This window comes from Hydra vulgaris, chromosome 04, assembly GCF_038396675.1.
Source record: "Hydra vulgaris chromosome 04, alternate assembly HydraT2T_AEP".
Lineage (NCBI taxonomy): Eukaryota > Metazoa > Cnidaria > Hydrozoa > Anthoathecata > Hydridae > Hydra > Hydra vulgaris.
Window position 1 is genome coordinate 46,092,424 of NC_088923.1, and position 19,625 is coordinate 46,112,048.

At 27.8% G+C, this 19,625-nt stretch overlaps 1 protein-coding gene across 2 annotated transcripts in view; it reads right to left on the reverse strand.

Annotated features, from left to right (window-relative positions):
- LOC136079838 (uncharacterized) overlaps nt 1-19,625 on the reverse strand; it is a 97,209-nt gene that overhangs the window by 45,528 nt on the left and 32,056 nt on the right. For both annotated transcript variants that reach the window (XM_065796450.1, XM_065796451.1), the window contains 5 exons: nt 18,864-18,968; nt 17,272-17,407; nt 12,432-12,508; nt 10,339-10,452; nt 1,682-1,737 (listed from right to left, as the gene is read on the reverse strand). In XM_065796450.1, the coding sequence (XP_065652522.1) occupies nt 1,682-1,737; nt 10,339-10,452; nt 12,432-12,508; nt 17,272-17,407; nt 18,864-18,968 (488 nt within the window). The remainder of the gene's footprint in view (nt 1-1,681; nt 1,738-10,338; nt 10,453-12,431; nt 12,509-17,271; nt 17,408-18,863; nt 18,969-19,625) is intronic.

Below are 19,625 nucleotides of genomic sequence, written 5' to 3' on the forward strand. Positions count from 1 at the left end.
CTAGTGTAAAAATGCTCGCGTGACTGAAGATATTGTACAATATAAAATAATAAATTAAAATAAGTAGATCATAAATAATAGTGTGGTGAGTTTCAAGAACAAGTATGACATAAAAAATTTAGAAAGATCATACCATGGTTTGAACCACCTAAAGGAGAACAAAGAGAAACTAAACAATTTTCATTCAGTTTTTCTTGTTTCCTCCAAGAACTCAGTTATTCATATTGTGATAAGCATTTAAGTCATCAAAAACTACAATATTGGCTGAGGAATAAAGTGAAATGGTTAACTTGATCAGAAGTAACATCGAAAAGAGTGAAGTCTTAAGAAAAAAAAAGTGAAGTCCTAATTAGGAAAAGAGTGAAGTTTTGATTAGGAAAATGGTAAAGAACAAAGAGAAAGGTGATTCAGTGAAGAGGTACTAAACAGAAGCGCATAAATGAATGACAAGGGAATTTAAACTTGATCATATGACAAATAGGTTAATTGAGCCACAAGTATATGCCCAGGCCAAGAATGTAACTCTTGGAGTCATTAAAAATCAAAGAAACACATCAACACTGAGATTGGAATCCTACAAAGCAGTTATACATGGGACAGGTTGTACTGGATTACATGTTACCAATAGCAGGATGATCATATTGATGCAGAACCTGACCTCACCTGAGTTAATTCATAGTTATGCAGATGATAACAATTAAACAGATTAATACAATAACAATTACACGGAAAAACAAAATGAAAATTTTTTTTTTACCATAACTAATAGAAGAATAATTTGATCAGAAGAATTGTTTATATATTTGCAATATATTTGCTACCACAGTAGCAAATATAGTGCAATTATATTATTGCAGTATAATATACAGTATAAGCATACATGCTATAATACATCATTACAAATATATTGCAAATAGCTATTACACCATTAAAAATATGCTACAGTAGCAAATATATTACAAATAGGTATTACAGTATTAAATAGTTGCAAACTAAAACAATTAATAATTAATAGGAAGAAATTGTATTCAACTACACAACTTAAAAAAAAAACAAATAAAAAAGAAATATCTTACCATTAATACCAAAGAAAACAGATGAGAACAATTATATTAAGTTGTTCAACATTGCTACAGTACTAAACAGTTGCAAACTATTGTGTTTTTTAGTTCAACATTGTTAGCTCAATAAACATCAATGCATCAAATGTTTTTTTTGCCAAAAAATACACATGAAGAGTAAAATAAAAAGTTTAACTTTTTAAAAGTAACAACTTCTAATAATCACTTCTTCTAATAACTTAGAAATTAGAGAATGAAGATGAAGACAATTAGGTATCAGAATGTAAAGACAGTTTCAAGAGAAAAAGGTATCATCATCAATGATGATGAAAGTTCTTTTTACAGTTCTAATTTCTTTTAGATTGTGTAGAATTTTTAAATTATACAAAAAAAAATAGAAATAAGTTTGCTAAAAGTATCTAATTCTTTTAAAAATAACAATATATTGATAACTATATTGATATTAATTACTAATTGTAATAATTCATTATTTATTATTTATTATTATAATTTTTTTATCTTTTACTTTAATACATCTTTAAGGCATATTGAACTAACAAATAACAAATAAAAAGCAAAATATATATAGTAATAAAAAAAACTAAAAAAAGGTAACTTACGGAAAAATAATGTGTTTGTTGGATATAGTGATAATCAAACTGTCGTAATACATAATCTAAATATTTAAAACTTTTAAGTAAAAAATATTTTTTTAAAAACCTAATGTATTTGATTTAAAAAACAAAAATTGTAAGGTACATGGTATTCTTTATTATTCACATGTGGATATATATATATATATATATATATATATATATATATATATATATATATATATATATATATATATATTAGGGTGCAGTAAACTTTAGTTTTTTCAGAATTTATTCAGCCTGGGTGTGCAAATGTTGTCTATTCATTTTAGAAATACTCTGGAAAATTACCAATGCTCTAGGAAATTATCTTGAGGTGCCCCAAGACCTTTGAAATTTTAATGGGTCCCTAATATTACATAAAAAAAAGTTTTTTAAAAGTATGTCATGTTGGGTCTCAAAAGAAGCAAAATTTTATAAAAATTTCAAAAATTAACAATTATTTTATAAAAAATTTATTATTTAAGATTTTTTTGAAATTATTATCAAAAAATCAACATTTTTCATTTTTAGTTTAAAATGTCATTTTTTCTGCAATAAACTATAAAATAACAATTTGTTTTAAAAAATAATTGTTTTTTTATCAAATATTTGTTATTTTTGAAATTTTTATAAAAGTTTGCTTCTTTTGAGACCCAACATGACATACTTTTGTAAAACTTTTTTTTATATAATATCAGGGACCCATTAAAATTTTAAAGGTCTTGGGGCACCTCAAGATAATTTCCTAGAGCATTGATATTTTTCCAGAGTATTTCTGAAATGAATAGACAACTTTGTAATTGTAAAAAAAACTAAAATTCACTGCACCCTAATATATATATGCATACATTTATATATATAAACATATACATATTATTATTATTATTGATATTATTATTTCACTGCAAGAAGTGAACTTCCTGGAAAAGAATATGAGTACATGTTCTGCTATAAGCAGATCAAGAGCTTAGTGCCAGCCATTGTTAATTATTATATCTTAGTTTGATTGTTCTTACGATCAAAATTGTTCTTGAAACTTCCAACACTCTTCTGAAACACTGTCCAACTGCACAAATAATCATTAAGAATGTTGCTAATGTCAGTTCCAGAGTTTGATACTAAGCCATCAGCATTAATCATATTCGAAGTAAGACTCCAAGCCCAGAGCAAAACTTTTAAAAAATTCTTTGAATTCTTGAAAAAAATTATGCTATAATTTAAAAAATATATATTTTTGCCAAATATATGAAAAACTCTTTGAAGGTTAAATGTTTTGTGCATGCACATACAATACCGAAATTTTTGCTATTGGAGTTGGAGTGGCAACTTTGTTTAGCTACACCAACTCTGACTCCCCTAAAAAAGTTGCGACTCTAACTCTACGATTCTACAGCCCTGGTCATATTGACTTTGATGCTAATTGACTTTGATGCTGTTTGCTTCAGTTTCAGATAACCATATAATCTCTTTTTATTTGATTTATTATATACAAGATATTTTTCAGAATCTATTACAGATTTTTTTAATACTCTTTTAACTTATTTTCGCACTGCCTTATAATTGTTGACAAGGATATAATTTTTGAACAAGTTTTGCTGTACTGATATCCATAATATTTTTTTATTACTATTAAATGTTTTAGTGATCCGTTCACTGTTTGAAATTATTAGGGTATTTCATAAGTATATAAATGTTTATCAGCCGGTTGTACTCATTACGAATTTGTTTAAGTGATCATTTGTTAAAGAATATTTTCATTGATAAATAGTCTTGATAATCTTTTCAATTTTGCTTATTTCAAAATTTAGATTTGAGTAGTCCTCTTTCCTGAAATTATAGTTTGAATACCTATTTATGAGCATGTAGTGGGCTTTTTAACTTTAAGTTTAAGTATAACGAGTTTGTAAGAATAGCAACTGAAGCAAAAATAATTGAAGTAAGTAAATCAATATCTCAGAGCTTAAAAACTTTTCTTTCTTGGGGGAAAGGATCAGTTATCGGGGACACGGAAGAAAATGAATTAGTTATTAAAATATGGTGTAAGATTTGTGCTAGGCACAAAACAGCTAAATTATATTTAAAGATCCTTTAGTTAAAAAAAGTTTTCTAAAAATTAATTGATGAATATCCACCCCACCCACTTTTATTGAGTACTCAAGAGTATATATATATATATATATATATATATATATATATATATATATATATATATATATATATATATATATATATATATATATATATATATATATATATATATTATATATATACATATATATATATATATATATATATATATATATATATATATATATATATATATATATATATATATATATATATAGATATATAGATATATATATATATATATATATATATATATATATATATATATATATATATATATATATATATATATATATATATAGATATATATATACATATATATATTTGTGTTCTGTTGTGACCTCAGACGCGGTGCTTGTTCATCCGCGAGTTATTTTGTATTTTATTAAATTTGATAATTATTAATAATTTCATTGAAAACACATTTATTGCTGAAAGTCTTTTTGTTTTCAAAATTAATCGTAAAAATTATATAATATATATATAATATATATATATATATATATATATATATATATATATATATATATATATATATATATATATATATATATATTAGGTATATGATAAATTTAAAATCAATTAGCCTGGGGTTCTAAATTATGAACTTTTGCCTATAATTCACAGAAATGAGATTGATTTCACCATACCTTGAAAAAACTTCCCGCACCTAAGACAGTTTCAAGTTTAACCATACAACACATAGCGGCCCAAAGGCTATTAATTATAATATGTCAGCTTTATATACAATACACATGAGAAATACATGAGAATGAGTACCTACACTGTCCTACAGCATTTGTAGTGATGTTAATAATCTTTCAGATTTGTTAACATCACTACAATGGCTACTATGTTGGATCGAGGCACATCAAGCACTGATGGTTCCTTCTTCCAGTGGGTAGAGAAGCATTCACAGCTTTGGAACACTTAAGTTGGGATATTGCTGACAGCAGGTCTTCATAAGCCACCTCTGCATAGTGCTGGTTTGAAAACCAGGCCCGCGACCATGTAGGCTACAACTCCATTCTTGCCACTAGTATTTACAGCTGTTGTGTCAGAGATGATCATTTGAAAACTGTTCCATGCATTGTAATCCTCAAGTAGGTCCTGTAGTGCTTTATATATGTTTGCAGAGGATCCACTGTCACAAACCAAAATGCCAAGTATTAATGTTCTTTTGTCATTTTCCAAGCACACTTGGTACTCAGTCTTGTCAATTTTCTTACCATCAAAATGCAAAGAAAATTTATCTTCAGAGATCAGTTCCATGAGGCAGTTCTTAATTTGTTCTGCATCTCTGATTGTTCAATGCCACACTCCAGACTGTAATGGTGTTGGCACACAAACTCCATCCTCAGCCAGACTTTGAAGCACCCGTGACGTTTTTCTGGTTGACAAAGAGTGACTAGACACTAGTTTGGCAGCAGACTTAGTTGACTGGCGTGTTGCACGCTTTCTGGGAGATTCTCCTGGAACTGCCTCCGAGTCACCATGGCTGCTTTCTTTCTCAGAATCCTCAATATTTCAGAATCCTCAATATATTCATTTCAAATTATGCATTTGGTCGCTTACTATGTTTCTCAAATGATGTGATAAGTTTGTCTACAGTAGCAGACACTTGTTGTTTGGAAAGAACAGGAAAATTAAACTTCTGCCAAAGATTCATTCATTCCTCGGATATTTTTGTTAGTCGATCATGTCATCCACTCAATTCATCAAAGAGTCCCAAGAATCTTGCAACAATATCTCTGTTGAAAAGCATTTTACACAATTTGTCGCTCATATCCTGTTTAACCTGTAGTATATTAAGACAGCGCTTTGTGCTTGATTTCAAATTTTGTGTCAACATTTCACCAGCTGCTTCCACTGCTGATTTTGACTTTTTACTTTTAAAGGACATATTTTCAAAAAGAAGCACTAAACAGCAGAACTTGCAAATTAATACTGCAAATAAAAAAAAATTATTTAAATGATATGAACAACTATACAATATACAATATTATATATTTACAGTTTTAAAAATCAAAGTCAAGCATAAGGAAGTAAGAACTGGGAACAAAATCAAGTGAAAAGTCGAAAAAGTTTAAAGTGGTGAGGTGCTAGGGGCGGAAGGTTTTTTTGTGATCCAATGAAATAAACCTCAAAACAGTGATCTATTGGTAAAAGTTCATCAAATGCAACATCAGGAAAATTAAAATATATATAAATATACATATATATATATATATATATATATATATATATATATATATATATATATATATATATATATATATATATATATATATATATGTGAATATATATATATATATATATATATATATATATATATATATATATATATATATATATATATATATATATATATATATATATATATATATAGTAAGTTTGTAAACTCATACTCTTGCACCAGACCTACTTGCTCTTTGTGAGACTAATTGGAGTTCAGCTGTCTCATCTTGTAATCTCAGTGTTGATGGTTATCTTCCTTTAACCCTTAAAGACTTCAATTGTCACATGCTTGGTCTGACCATTTACATTCGTAAGAATTCATTTATCAGAAAACTAGGTTTAAATCCACAGACTATTCTTTCAAGTGTTTTCGTTTAGCACCACTTCTCTCTATCACATTTCTCCTTGTTCTATATCACTCTCCTTCATTTCATTACTGAACTCTTTTTGATGTTATTTCTGATAATATTGACCAAACACTCTCTCTTTACTTATCAGCTAATATAGTTGTTTGTTGGTGACTTTAATGCTCACCACTTTGAATGGCTTGGCTCTAGTGTCAGTAATTCTGCAGACATTAAAGCCCACAACTTTTGTCTTTCTTAATTCCTAACTCAAATAGTCAAATTTTGAACTTGCTTTCCAGACAACCCGAATCATTTAACTTCTCAGCTTGACTTATGTCTTGTTTCTGATCCTAGTCAGTGCTCAGTTTCTCTACATTCACCCTTAGATGCTTCTGATCACAGTTTTATTTCTCTAAAAATAATATCTCATTCTTCTTTATCATCTGAATCCCTCTATCATCGTACCTCTTACAACTACCTTCAAGCTGACTAGAATTCTTTCCGTGAATTTCTTTGTGATGGCCCGTGGGTAGAAATCTTTCGGAATCTTTTATTCCCTCCCAATGATTCCAGGTAAAGCCTCACCCTCCTCCATGGTTTTCCTCACATTGTACTGCTGTGATTGCCAATCGAAACCACTACTTCCATATCTATCAGCAAGACGATTCTTCAGGAAACAGACGTCTATTTATTACTGCTGGTTCAGACTTTGTCACCTCACCTAAAGACAAAGCTGAATTGTTTGCTGAAAATTTTCATCAATATCATCTCTTGATTCCACTATTTGTGTTCTACCTAATATAGCCAACAAACAGGTTGATCCATTGCTTGACATTCGTATCACTCTAACTGCTGTATCTAAATGATTTCCTGCTTAGACTCTTCTACAGCTAGAGGCCAGGACAACATACCTGTTAGAGTCTTGCAGAAATGTTCTCCGGAGCTGTTGTCTATACTTTCAAAACTATTCAACAAGTGCTTATCAGGGTCTTGTTTTCCAGCCTGCTGGAAAGTGGCAACTGTTATCCCTATTTTCAAACATTCTGGAGAGAGATCTGATTCATTTAACTACCGTCCCATTAGTCTTCTTCCTATCATAAGCAAGGTTTTTGAATCTTTAATCAACAAACACTTAATTTCTCATCTTAAATCTAATAACTTACTTTCTGATCATCAATATGGATTTCGATCCTCTTATTTTACAGCTGATTTGCTAACAGTAATAAGCGATAGGTTTTATCGTGCATTAGATGGAGATAAAGGTGGAGATTTTAAGGCTACCCCTCTTGACATTTCTAAAGCTTTTGATAAAGTTTGGCATGCTGGTCTTCTCCATATGCTTTCTTCTTATGGTGTATCTGGTAACTTCTTTAAGATTATCGAATCCTTCCATTTCAATTGCAGTATAAAAGTTGTCCTTGATAGTCAGCACTCTTCTTCTTATTTTTTAACTTCAGGCGTTCCTCAACATTCTGACCTTGGCCCTATACTCTTTTTAATTTACATTAACGATCTTCCAGATATTCTCGCAATTAAGCAGGCATTGTTTCCTGATGATACTACCATTTTTTTCTTCTAGTGATAAGAAGTCAACACTCTCTAATTGCTTGGAGGGGGTATTTGAGCTTGAAAAGGATCTCACTTATGCTACAGCATGGGGCTAACAGTGGCTGGTGAACTTCAATACAGATAAAACACAACTTTTTTCATCTAATTGTTATTGCAATAAGTTAGATCTTTCTATATTTATGAACAGTAATGTACTCAATGAGTCATCCATTCTTCAACTTCTAGGATTAACTATTACTTCCAATCTTTCTTGGAAACCATATATCAAATCTGTTGCAAAATTAGCATCTGCTAAGGTTGCATCTCTTCATCGAGCTCGATACTTTCTTACTTCGGATTCTATTCTCTATCTCTATAAATCTCAAATCTGGCCTTGCATGGAATACTGTTGCCATATCTGGGGCGGATCTTCTAATGATACCCTTTCTCTTTCAGACAAGGTGCAATAATGCATTGTAAACACCTGCTCTTACAGCCAACCTCCAACCATTATTACATCATCGTAATGTTGCTTCTCTTTCTCTTTTCTTCAAATACCATAATGGGCACTGCTCTAAAGAGCGCGCGTCTCTTGCGCCATCCACTAAAATTCATTTTTGTGTTACTCGTCATTCAATTAAGTCTCATCTTTTTTCTGTGACTGTTATTAAGTGCCCCAAAAACTCTTATTTGTCTAGTTTTTTTCCTTGAACATCTGTTTTTCGGAATTTGCTTCCTTCATTTTGCTAACCTGATTTATATAATTTGCAATCGTTTAAGTCATCTGTCAATTGTTATCTTGCTCTGCAATTTTCATCTTTTTTCTTCAAATAATTTCCAACTTTAATTAGTGGTTACTTGCAGCCTTGTTGAAAGCGATGATGTTTAAAAATGTATGTATATATATATATATATATATATATATATATATATATATATATATATATATATATATATATATATATATATATATATATGTAGATATACATATATATATATATATATATATATATATATATATATATATATATATATATATATATATATATATATATATATATATATATATATATATATATATATATATATATATATAGGACTTAAATTTTTTGTGTAACAGGAAAACTATTTTTCCACACATAACAACTCAATAACACGTTTATTTTATTTTGCTTTTAATTTCTACTTTCTTCTATTTTCTAAGTTAAGTTACTAAGTTCTTTTTTCGTTTTAAGCCAACTGTTATTTATAATTCTATCATAATCAATATTCATAATTATTTTATTAATTTATATTGTTTCATCAAAGAAACACAAAAAACTTAACACAAAATGTTTTAAAAAAAATAGTTGCACAAACTTTTTAATTAATTTCTACTTTCTTCTATTTTCTAAGTTAAGTTACTAAGTTCTTTTTTCGTTTTAAGCCAACTGTTATTTATAATTCTATCATAATCAATATTCATAATTATTTTATTAATTTATATGCTAGTGTGACAGTTTCTTATAAAAGGTTGCTTATGACGACAAGATATAAATATAAATATATATATATATATATATATATATATATATATATATATATATATATATATATATATATATATATATATATATATATATATATATATATATATAAATATTATATAAAATAATTTTATATAATCTTTATATAAAATTATTATATAAAATATATCTATATATATATATAGATTATATAAAACTGTAGTTGCACAAACTTTTTAATTAATTTCTACTTTCTTCTATTTTCTAAGTTAAGTTACTAAGTTCTTTTTTCGATTTAAACCAACTGTTATTTATAATTCTATCATAATCAAGATTCATAATTATTTTATTAATTTATATGCTAGTGTGACAGTTTCTTATAAAAGGTTGCTTATTACGACAAGATTTAAATATAAATATATATATATATATATATATATATAAATATATATATATATATATATATATATATATATATATATATATATATATATATATATATATATATAAAGATTATATAAAATAATTTTATATAATCTTTATATATATATATATATATATATATATATATATATATATATATATATATATATATATATATATATATATATATATAGTATATCTACTATAGGGTTAATATATACATATATATATATATATATATATATATATATATATATATATATATAAATATATTTTTAAACATTTTCACTTTCAACAAGGCTGCAAGTTACCACTAATTAAAGTTGGAGGTTACTGGATGAAAAAAGATGAAAATTGCAGAGCAAGATAACAATTGACAGATTTTATATAAGATTTATATAAAATTATTAACACAATTATCTCTCTATCAAAAAAAACAGTAGATTTAACTAACCTCCTTCAAGGTGATTAATATTTGGCTTTACAATCTCAATGTAACTATCGCGATCACAACGTTGATGTTCATGTACAAAGCCCATTGCATGAAGCATTTCATGTAGAATGGTCCCTTTAAGAAAATCTAATTTATAAATGAATATCGTTTTGCAATTTAAAAAATAATTTTTTATAAAAAACTTATTTTGTTACTGAAAACTGCAACTTTGCTAAATGACAAGCCACGTGAGAAAAAGTATTTGTTTAGGGAATTAGAATTGATAGCTCATTTTAGCAGCGACTATAAAAGTCTTTGTAGTAAAGTCAAGGAGATGCAATTCTACAGCAATGAAACAGTGGCTCAAGTTTAGCAACTAGAACAATTCCAAAACTTTAATCTTGTCTAGGAGAGTTACTTAATAAGCTCCTCATTAGAAAAACCAGCCCAAACATGACCACCAGATTTCATACAGGAACAAATAATAGATTTTCAGAGGTAGAGTATGGAATCGAGAGTAAAAATTTTGTCAGAACAATAAAGAAAGACAACTTTGCAATGGATTGAATATATGGTTTTTAAAAATTGGAATCACTGATGCTATTTTCAAAAAAGTAGCAAAAAAACAGAATTCAGTGAAGCACTTATAAAAAAGTTAAGAGGATATTGAAGTGGGTTCATTACTGTAATGATATGACATAAATGTTGTCCGGACCACATAGAAAGAACTTAAGTAGCGGATACCAAATGATTTGATTCTCTAACACGGGATTAAATTGTTTTTTTGGAATGATAAGAAAAATATGGAAATCAGATTCAAGAGCCAAATAAGAAGAAAAATTTTTTCCAAATAGTTTAACCCTGGGAGAGATAATAAGATCAGACCCATGTATTGCAGAAAAAAAATGTTAGACTTACCTTTGTTAATAACACTATTGAAAATTTCCCAAATCCTCTAAAACCTAACTTTTGAGATAAAAAAAAATAAAATATGAAATTTAAGTAAACTGAAAGAATAAACTGAGGAGCTTAGCTCAAGGTTGTTTATGCCAGCATCATTGGTTTAAGGATTTTCATGGTTGCATAATGATGAAAGCTAAGATACCTATCTTGTTTTTATTTGTCAGTCAATTTGAGAGAACCTAAGTTAATAAAAATATTTTTACACTCACCAAGATTCAGCATATCACAAAATAGCCTGCATTATATCAACTTAACGTGCTCCATTATCAAGATATTGCTGAGTTGATGGAAAATTTGTAATAGGAGAGCTATAAATGAATACAAAAATCTCTTTGAAAACATTTTATTTTTTCGAAATGCCTACATTAATTTAAATAACAAGGAAGAGCTCAGCAAGGTCATGATGGGAAGAACAGTTTTACTCAACAATCTTGATGGAAAAATTAGTCACAAGTATACACATAACAATGTGCAAAATATGATTCTGTATATATTGGCTACTCTAACATTACAAGAAAAGTTAAAAACCATCCATGAACGTAAGTTTTTTGCACTATTTTGGATGAAGTTACTGACATAAGCTATAAAGAACATCTATCATTTTTGAACTGTAAGAAAAAAATTAAATGCATTTAAAGACTTTACTGGATTTAACCAGTTAAAAAATACAAAAAAGCAAAACCAATGTACTTTTTATTAAAAATATTCTCATTAGAATTATTTGTAATAATAAGTTTGGAAAAATCTAGGGGTCATACCTATAAAGGTGCATGAAACATGATAGGAAAGAAATCTGGAGTGTCAGCTAAAACAATTAATGAACAACAAATAACTTTTTAAAAACTTTTCACAACAATATGGACAGTCCAAATAGAATGTATTAAGAGATAAGTCATTGATAATTATGAATCACTGTTGCAACCCTGGGAAGAATGTATGGAAGAAGACAATAATCTTTGAAGATTAGCAGAAGACAAAGACAATATTCTTTAGTTGCAAGAGTAAGATTAAATCTTTATAACTTTTTAAAAAATTAAAAAGAATTAATCTTCTCTAAGATTTATTTAAAGGAAAAAGTTAATGAACATTGAATTTTTAAGATATATGCAAGTCAAAAAATTAAGTTGACATGTATAAAAAATAATAATTACCTTTAGTATCACAATCATAACCTATGTGAATTCGCTGTTTTTGTATTCCCTGTTTCCCAACATAATTACTAAAGCAACTAAAACCGAAAAAAAAAAAATTTTTTTTTACTAAAACTAATATGAAAATATTTTTTTTACTAGCAAAACAAACCAGCTTTGATTGTGTAATAATCAACTTTTCATAAAATCACAAAAAGTATTTTGAAGTTTTACTTCATAGATTTCTGTTATTAGGGCAATCCATTCAACTACATGAAGTCATACTTTTAATACCTTCATTTAGATTTTCTACATCTTTATGAAAAAACTCATAGATATTTTTTTGTGAAGACTTCATATGCTTATGCTGAGATTTTGTATAATCTTGCTGATATTTAAAAAGAATTCGATAGGCTCAAAAGAAGAAAAAAACATTTTGGTATTTATCCAAAGTTCTCCTAATTTTGATTCTTGTTAGATGGTAATAAAGAAATGTCTCTGTTTTATGGTTCTTTGTCAACTCCAAATCTACTTATTACCTTTATATATAAATCTTTAATTTCATCAAGACTTTTAAATAAACTTACTACGGTTTATTTAACTGTACAAGGAACTGAAAAACTTTGTGTAAGGAAGAATGGAAAATCTTATAAAGAGTAAGGTAAAAAAATCTTATTTAAGATAAAAGAAAATTGAAATAAAAGTATAAAAGAAAATTGTATAGTAGTTTAACTTAATTGTCAAGTCAGATGTAAGGTCATTTGTCAGATGTATGGTCATAATGATCATCCTGCTACTGGTAACACATAACCCAGTGCAACCTGTCCCATGTTCTACTGTTTTGTGGAATTTGCAATCTAAGCAAAGACTAAAAGAAATGTACTTCCTGTCATTAATACTATCTAATATCTGTCATGTCTATAGTAATTTTTTTGTGTTATTAAATTTTTAAGTTGGTCTTAGTTACTGTGTTAACTCACCTTTAATCTAATTTAAATGTATGTTTATATTCTGTCTAAACCCCTTGTGTGGTGTTTACTCACCTGTAAGTTGCTACTTTTATGTTTTTATTCTTTCTGAACATCTGCCGCAGTGTTCAATCACCTATAAGTTACCTAATATATGTTTTTGTTCAGTTTAAATTTCTGATGCAGTGTGAGCTCAGTAACAAACTAGTAACTCCTACTATAAAACTAAGCTCACTTTAATCTCTAGGATTTTATTAGATGTAATGTTTATTTAAATACATTTCTAAATTATTTCCATCAATGTTTTAAAAAATTGCATGCAGGAAGTAACTCCTTTTAACTATTCAGGTTCAGGATCATTATGACTATCCTGCTACTGTTATCATGTAACCCATTACTACCTGCTCCAAACATTGCTGCCTTTTGGGGATTACTTTTTTATGCAAAAGCAAGGAAAAACAAAAATCTCGAACTTGAAAATCCTTTGCCTTGAAGCTCTTGGATGAGAAAAGGCTAGAGCTGGTAAATATAAATTCTCATCTTGGGCAGATGATAACAACATGAAAATTTACCTGCCTTGGAGCTCTTTAGACTTTAGTCATATCTAAATGAAACCAAAATATTATTCATAAAAAACCATCCCCACAAATGAATTCCAACATATCTTTTAATATATCACAAATATTGATGATCTGCAGAGTAACATTCCATCGATTGATTCTTACCTTTTTCAAAATTCACCAGGTTTGCTCTTTATGAGACTAATTTAAATTCAACTGTTCCTTCTTCAGATCTAAGTATTGATGGGTACTATTCTTTAAATCAACTACCATATGCTTAACTTAACTACCATATGCTTCACTTAATTACCATATGCTTAACTTAGGCATATAATTACGTATTAATTCACCAATTTGTCAAGAAATCAGGTTTGAGTTCTTTGACCATTCTTTTATGTACTTAGCATCTCTTCACTCACCTTCAATCACCTTTCTCTTTGTTTTTTATCATTTTCCTTTTTCTCAAGAACTCTTTTAGATGTAATTTTTGATCAAATTGACCATACCCTTCCTCTTTACCCCTATGCCAATATTATTTATATTGGTGGTTTTAATGCACATCACACTGAATAGCTTGACTCTAACACCAGTGACCCTGCTGGCACTAAAACTTATAACTTCTACATTTCTCAGTCTCTTTCTCAGTTAACTTTGTGACTCATTTTCCATACAACCCTAATCATTTACCTTCACGTCACATTCAATGACCTTCTTGACACTCGATTTGTGTCTTGTCTCTAACTCTAGCTTGTATTCATTTTCTACTTTTCCTCCTTTTAGCAGTTTCAACCATGCAATGATCTCTACAAATCTTTTCATATGCCTTCCTTTGAATTACCTTATTATTGCACTACATACTAATGTCTTAGAGTTAACTGGCATTCTTTTTGTGATTACCTTTGTGTCGATCCTTGGGCTTATTTCTGTGCTCTCTCCGCTGATAAATGTGCCTCCTATGTAGCATCCTGGATCCAAGTAGGTATGGAAGCTATTATTTTTTCTTGTCGGTTCCAAATCAAACCTCATTCTACTCAATAGTTTTCAGCTTCTTGTGCAATTGTTATATCTAATCTTAATCATTTTCATCTTTTTCAAAAGAACAACTGTCTTGAGAACAAATGCCTGCATATTATTGCAAGAAATGGATGTAAAAAGGTGCTGTCTGATGCTTAGCTCAATTATTCTCAGTTTACTAAGTCTCATATATTATCTAAGAAGTTAGGCTCTAGTGGCATTTGGAAACAAAGGTAGTTTTTTTTAATAGAACAACTTTTTTAATAGAACAACTCTCTTGAGAACAAAATGCTATTTATTATTGCAAGAAATTGATGTAAAACGGTGCTGTCTGATGTCAAGCTTGATTATTCTCAGTTCACTAAACCTTGTTACTTTATCTCATATCTAAGAAGTTAGACTCTAGAGGCATTAGGAAAAAATTCTTCAACAATGGTTAATCATTAACAAAGGTAGATCTAACATTCCATCTCTCATTCATGTGACTAAACTTATTATCTCCCTCAAGGATAAGGCAGAACTATTTGTAAAGAACATTTTTTCTAATTTTTTAAGCTATATGGAAATACTCTTCCTTCCATTCCAATTAAACAGGTTAATCCATTGTTGGACATTAACCCCTTAAGGACGAGGCCCAAGATATCTCAGGTCATGTTATTTGATCCAAAAAGACCAAACCCGAGATAACTCGGGCGGTCACATATTTTACGTTTCATTATGTATTAGCCCAAAATAATTCGTGAAAATAATCTTATAACAATATTATTATATTAAAACAACTAAGAATCAATCAAATTAATAATATTTAGATTTTAATAATATCTAAAGGTATTATATTTTGTAATTCATACGACAAATATTATTATTATATATTTTTTTATTATTACATTATTATATTCTCTCAGTTATATATTATATTTTTTTCCTTTATGTATCTATCTATATATCTATATGTATTTTACTAATGTGTATCATTTTTACATTTTTTTGTATTAAAAAACAGCATATTTAAGTATAAAAATAAAATTTACTTTTAAAACATTTTTTTTATTCTTAATATGTCAATATCTAAGTTCTAAGCATAAAAAAAAATTGATTTTTTTGGTGCATTTATTTGAAAAAATATCGGTCCTTAAGGGGTTAAAATCACTAAAGCTTCTATTAATAAAGTTCTCAATTAAACTCTTATACGACTTGTCGTCTGAGCAACATTCCTGTCATAGTCTAACAAAATTTTTCTTAAGAACTCTTATTGATTTTCTCAAAACTATTTAATAACTGCATGACTGAATCATGCAGTTATTAAATAGTTTACCTCCTACCAGCTGGAAAATGGTGATTGTCGTTCCAATTTATAAAAACTCTAACGATCATTCTGATCCCTCAAACTGTCATCCAATTAGCCTTCTATCAGTTATTAGCAAGGTTTGATAACAGATAAAAGAGTTTTGATCAACAAATTTTTAACATTATATCTTGAGAGTAATAACTTACTGTCAATATGGTTTTCGACTCTCTCCCTCTACGGCTGAATTGCTTACTGTTGAGACATTAGATAGAGGCAGCAAGGCTAGAGGCTATCGCTCTTGACATATCTAAAGCTTTTAACAAAAATAGGCATGCTGGTCATCTCCAAAAACTTGCTTTCTATGGTGTATCTGGGAAAGTTTTTGAGATTATCAAACCATCTCTTGTATCCTGTTTTGTTTCTTATCTACACTATTGATTTTCCTGATAACCTTACATCTAAAGTGGCTCTATTTTCTGTTAACACAACTTTATACTCATGACTTGACAGAAAGTCTTCTCCTGTTGATTGCTTAGAACAGGCAGCTGATCTTGAATCTGATCTTGTTTCTGTAACAGATTGGGGCTTGAAGTGGCTAGTGAACTTCAACTCCAACAAAACTCAGTTATTTACAGCAAACAATTGCAATACTGTCGATATTTCAATACTGATGAATGGCAACCCTCTCATTTACTCGTCTTCTATACATCTTCTCAGATTATTATTTACTACTAACCTCTAATGGAAATCATATATACAACCCATTCCTAAGACTAAGCATTCAGCGAAGTCTGATTTTTTACTACATGTCCCTGTATACTCTAAAAACTTTTATTTCTTTAGTTTTTTTTGGTACTGAAACCTTTTGAAACTTTTTGCAATTGTTATGTTTTCCTGACTCATACAACCTACATCTACTTTCCACAGTTTTTTTGCTCTTTAACTATATATTTTTTTCTTTTCTAGTAACTCCTAACTTGATAGAGCTTGCTCGCATCCTTGTTGAGTGAATCAAAAAAAAAAAAACTTACCCATCATCCATTGTAGTTATAAACTCAATATATGCCTTTTTATCACTTTCTTCCTTTTCAACCCATACATCATGACCACAAGGAGACATATATTCATTCATTGCACGAACAGATTGTTTAATAATAGTTGTATAATCTAAATTCAAATAACATCATTTAATCAAAAATAACCTCAGTCAGATTTTAGCCTAATATATTGTGAATAAAGTCAGCTAGACAATGCATCATGGAAGCTCTTGGTTCAATGCATAGCGAATATTGTTTTATGTATGTTCATATAGTTTTATATATTTTTAACTATAATATTTGTTATGGTCTCTAAACTACGTTTCTTCCACAATTCTATATTTTTAGTTTTTAGAGAAACTTGCATAGCCTTGCGTGCCATTTATCTAATTACATTTTTTATTGCTAAACATGATTTGAAATAAGTATTTATGACATATATGTGTCAGAGTTTTTTAAAGACTTTGCAATCTTTTGTTGATTCTTGAATAATACAAAATTTTTTCAATTTTCTTATTTAGGTTTTATTTTTCCTAAAAGTATTGATTTAAGCTATACTATTTTTTTATAATAAAATTATTTATAATAAAATTTTTTCAATATTTTTGTTTGCTTATTACATTTGTTTTTTGTTTTTATTAGTATTATTTGTTTTTTATTTTTATTGTTTTTTTTTTCTTAACAGTTTTTGACTATGAGTCCATTAGTTAGATCTTGTTTCTATACTTTTTTATCATAAATATTGGCGCTTTACAAACTTGGGTATTGTTAGATTTCGACTAATTGCAGTGAAGCCCATTTTACTGAAAGAACAGATGCAAATCATGGAGTAAAGCATAAGAAGCAATAATGTTCATTTGACAATATAAAACAGTTATTGGTACTGAGCCTCTTTAAAATTAATAAATACTGAAGAGAATTTTATTAATACTCTGCAGACTATGTTTATATAAAAGCATAAAATTTTTGTTTTTATTATGCCACTTTTTACTAATAATTTATTTTAGTTAGAAATTGAATTTTACTACATATATATTTGCTTTAGTTAGAAATTGAATTTAACTACATATATTTTTGTTTTAATGAGTAATACATCTAGTATATTTTTGTTCATGTGTATTTTATTAAAAATTATGGGAATTTCATAAAGATTTTTTGTTTAATTTGAAAAAAAAGATACTACTTCCCTATTATTATCTATTTACTTGTTTCAGCAATACTTTAATAATCAGATTATTGCAGACTAAGAATTGTGAATGCTTTTTCTTTTTAATATAAATCTTTGTTCTTTCTGAACATATGTTCAATTTTCTTTGTTTGTTTTTCATTTTAGTGTGTTTTTTTTCAATGAATGCTTCAAATTTTTTATATCACAGCGCAAATAAAGTTTTCTGTATCACATAACAAAAAAATATTTTAAAATTTAAAAGAATAAGATTATAATAATAAAATCTAAAAAAAAAATTCCATTTTGTATTTTACATTTTAATATGTGAATGTTTTGTAAATAGAAACGGAATTTTCACATAAAAAAAAACATTTTAAATATCTAATATTATAAACCCATATCTAATAAAAAACATTACTTCTTTTGTTTTCAGATCCAATGTTTATAACATATGGAACACGTGGTCTACCATTTTTGTCTTTCCATAAAGTCAACTCTCTATTTTTTGAAGACTGCCAAATTCCTTTAAAAAACATGTATAATAATATATGTATTTGTAAAAAACATGTATAATAATATATGTATTTTTAAAAAAATGTATAATAATATATGTATTTGTAAAAAACATGTATAATAATATATGTATTTGTAAAGATAACATAAAAGCAAGACTAGTTCTCAAATCTTTTAAAATTAATAATATGCTTTCCATAAAAGACCCCTTATGCCAAAACTTAAAATTCTTTGTTGTTTAGAAATTTGTTTGAAACAGGATATATTGGTGACACCATCAATTAATTCTTAAATTATATTGGTAAAACCGACAATTAATTCTTAAATCTTTGTTGTGTGGAAGACGCTACACAACAAAGAAAATTTAAATTCTGATAAGGCCTCCCATAATTACAAGCATCTTGCTTCATAACAAAAATGCAAAAAGTCAACAAATCTTGATTCCTTCTTTATTATTGACAGAGCTTCCTCTAAATATAAGCACAATACTTTAGAAGTCCTGTATTTCTTGTTAATCCAAGTAAAATAAAGAAAAAACTAGGAAGAGAGAAAGGATAAAAAAATTAAAAAAAAATATTGAACAGATGTTTAGGACAAAATAATGGCACTACAGTAAAGCATGTAACAAAAATAATATTCAAATATAAGCACCACACATAAAATAGAA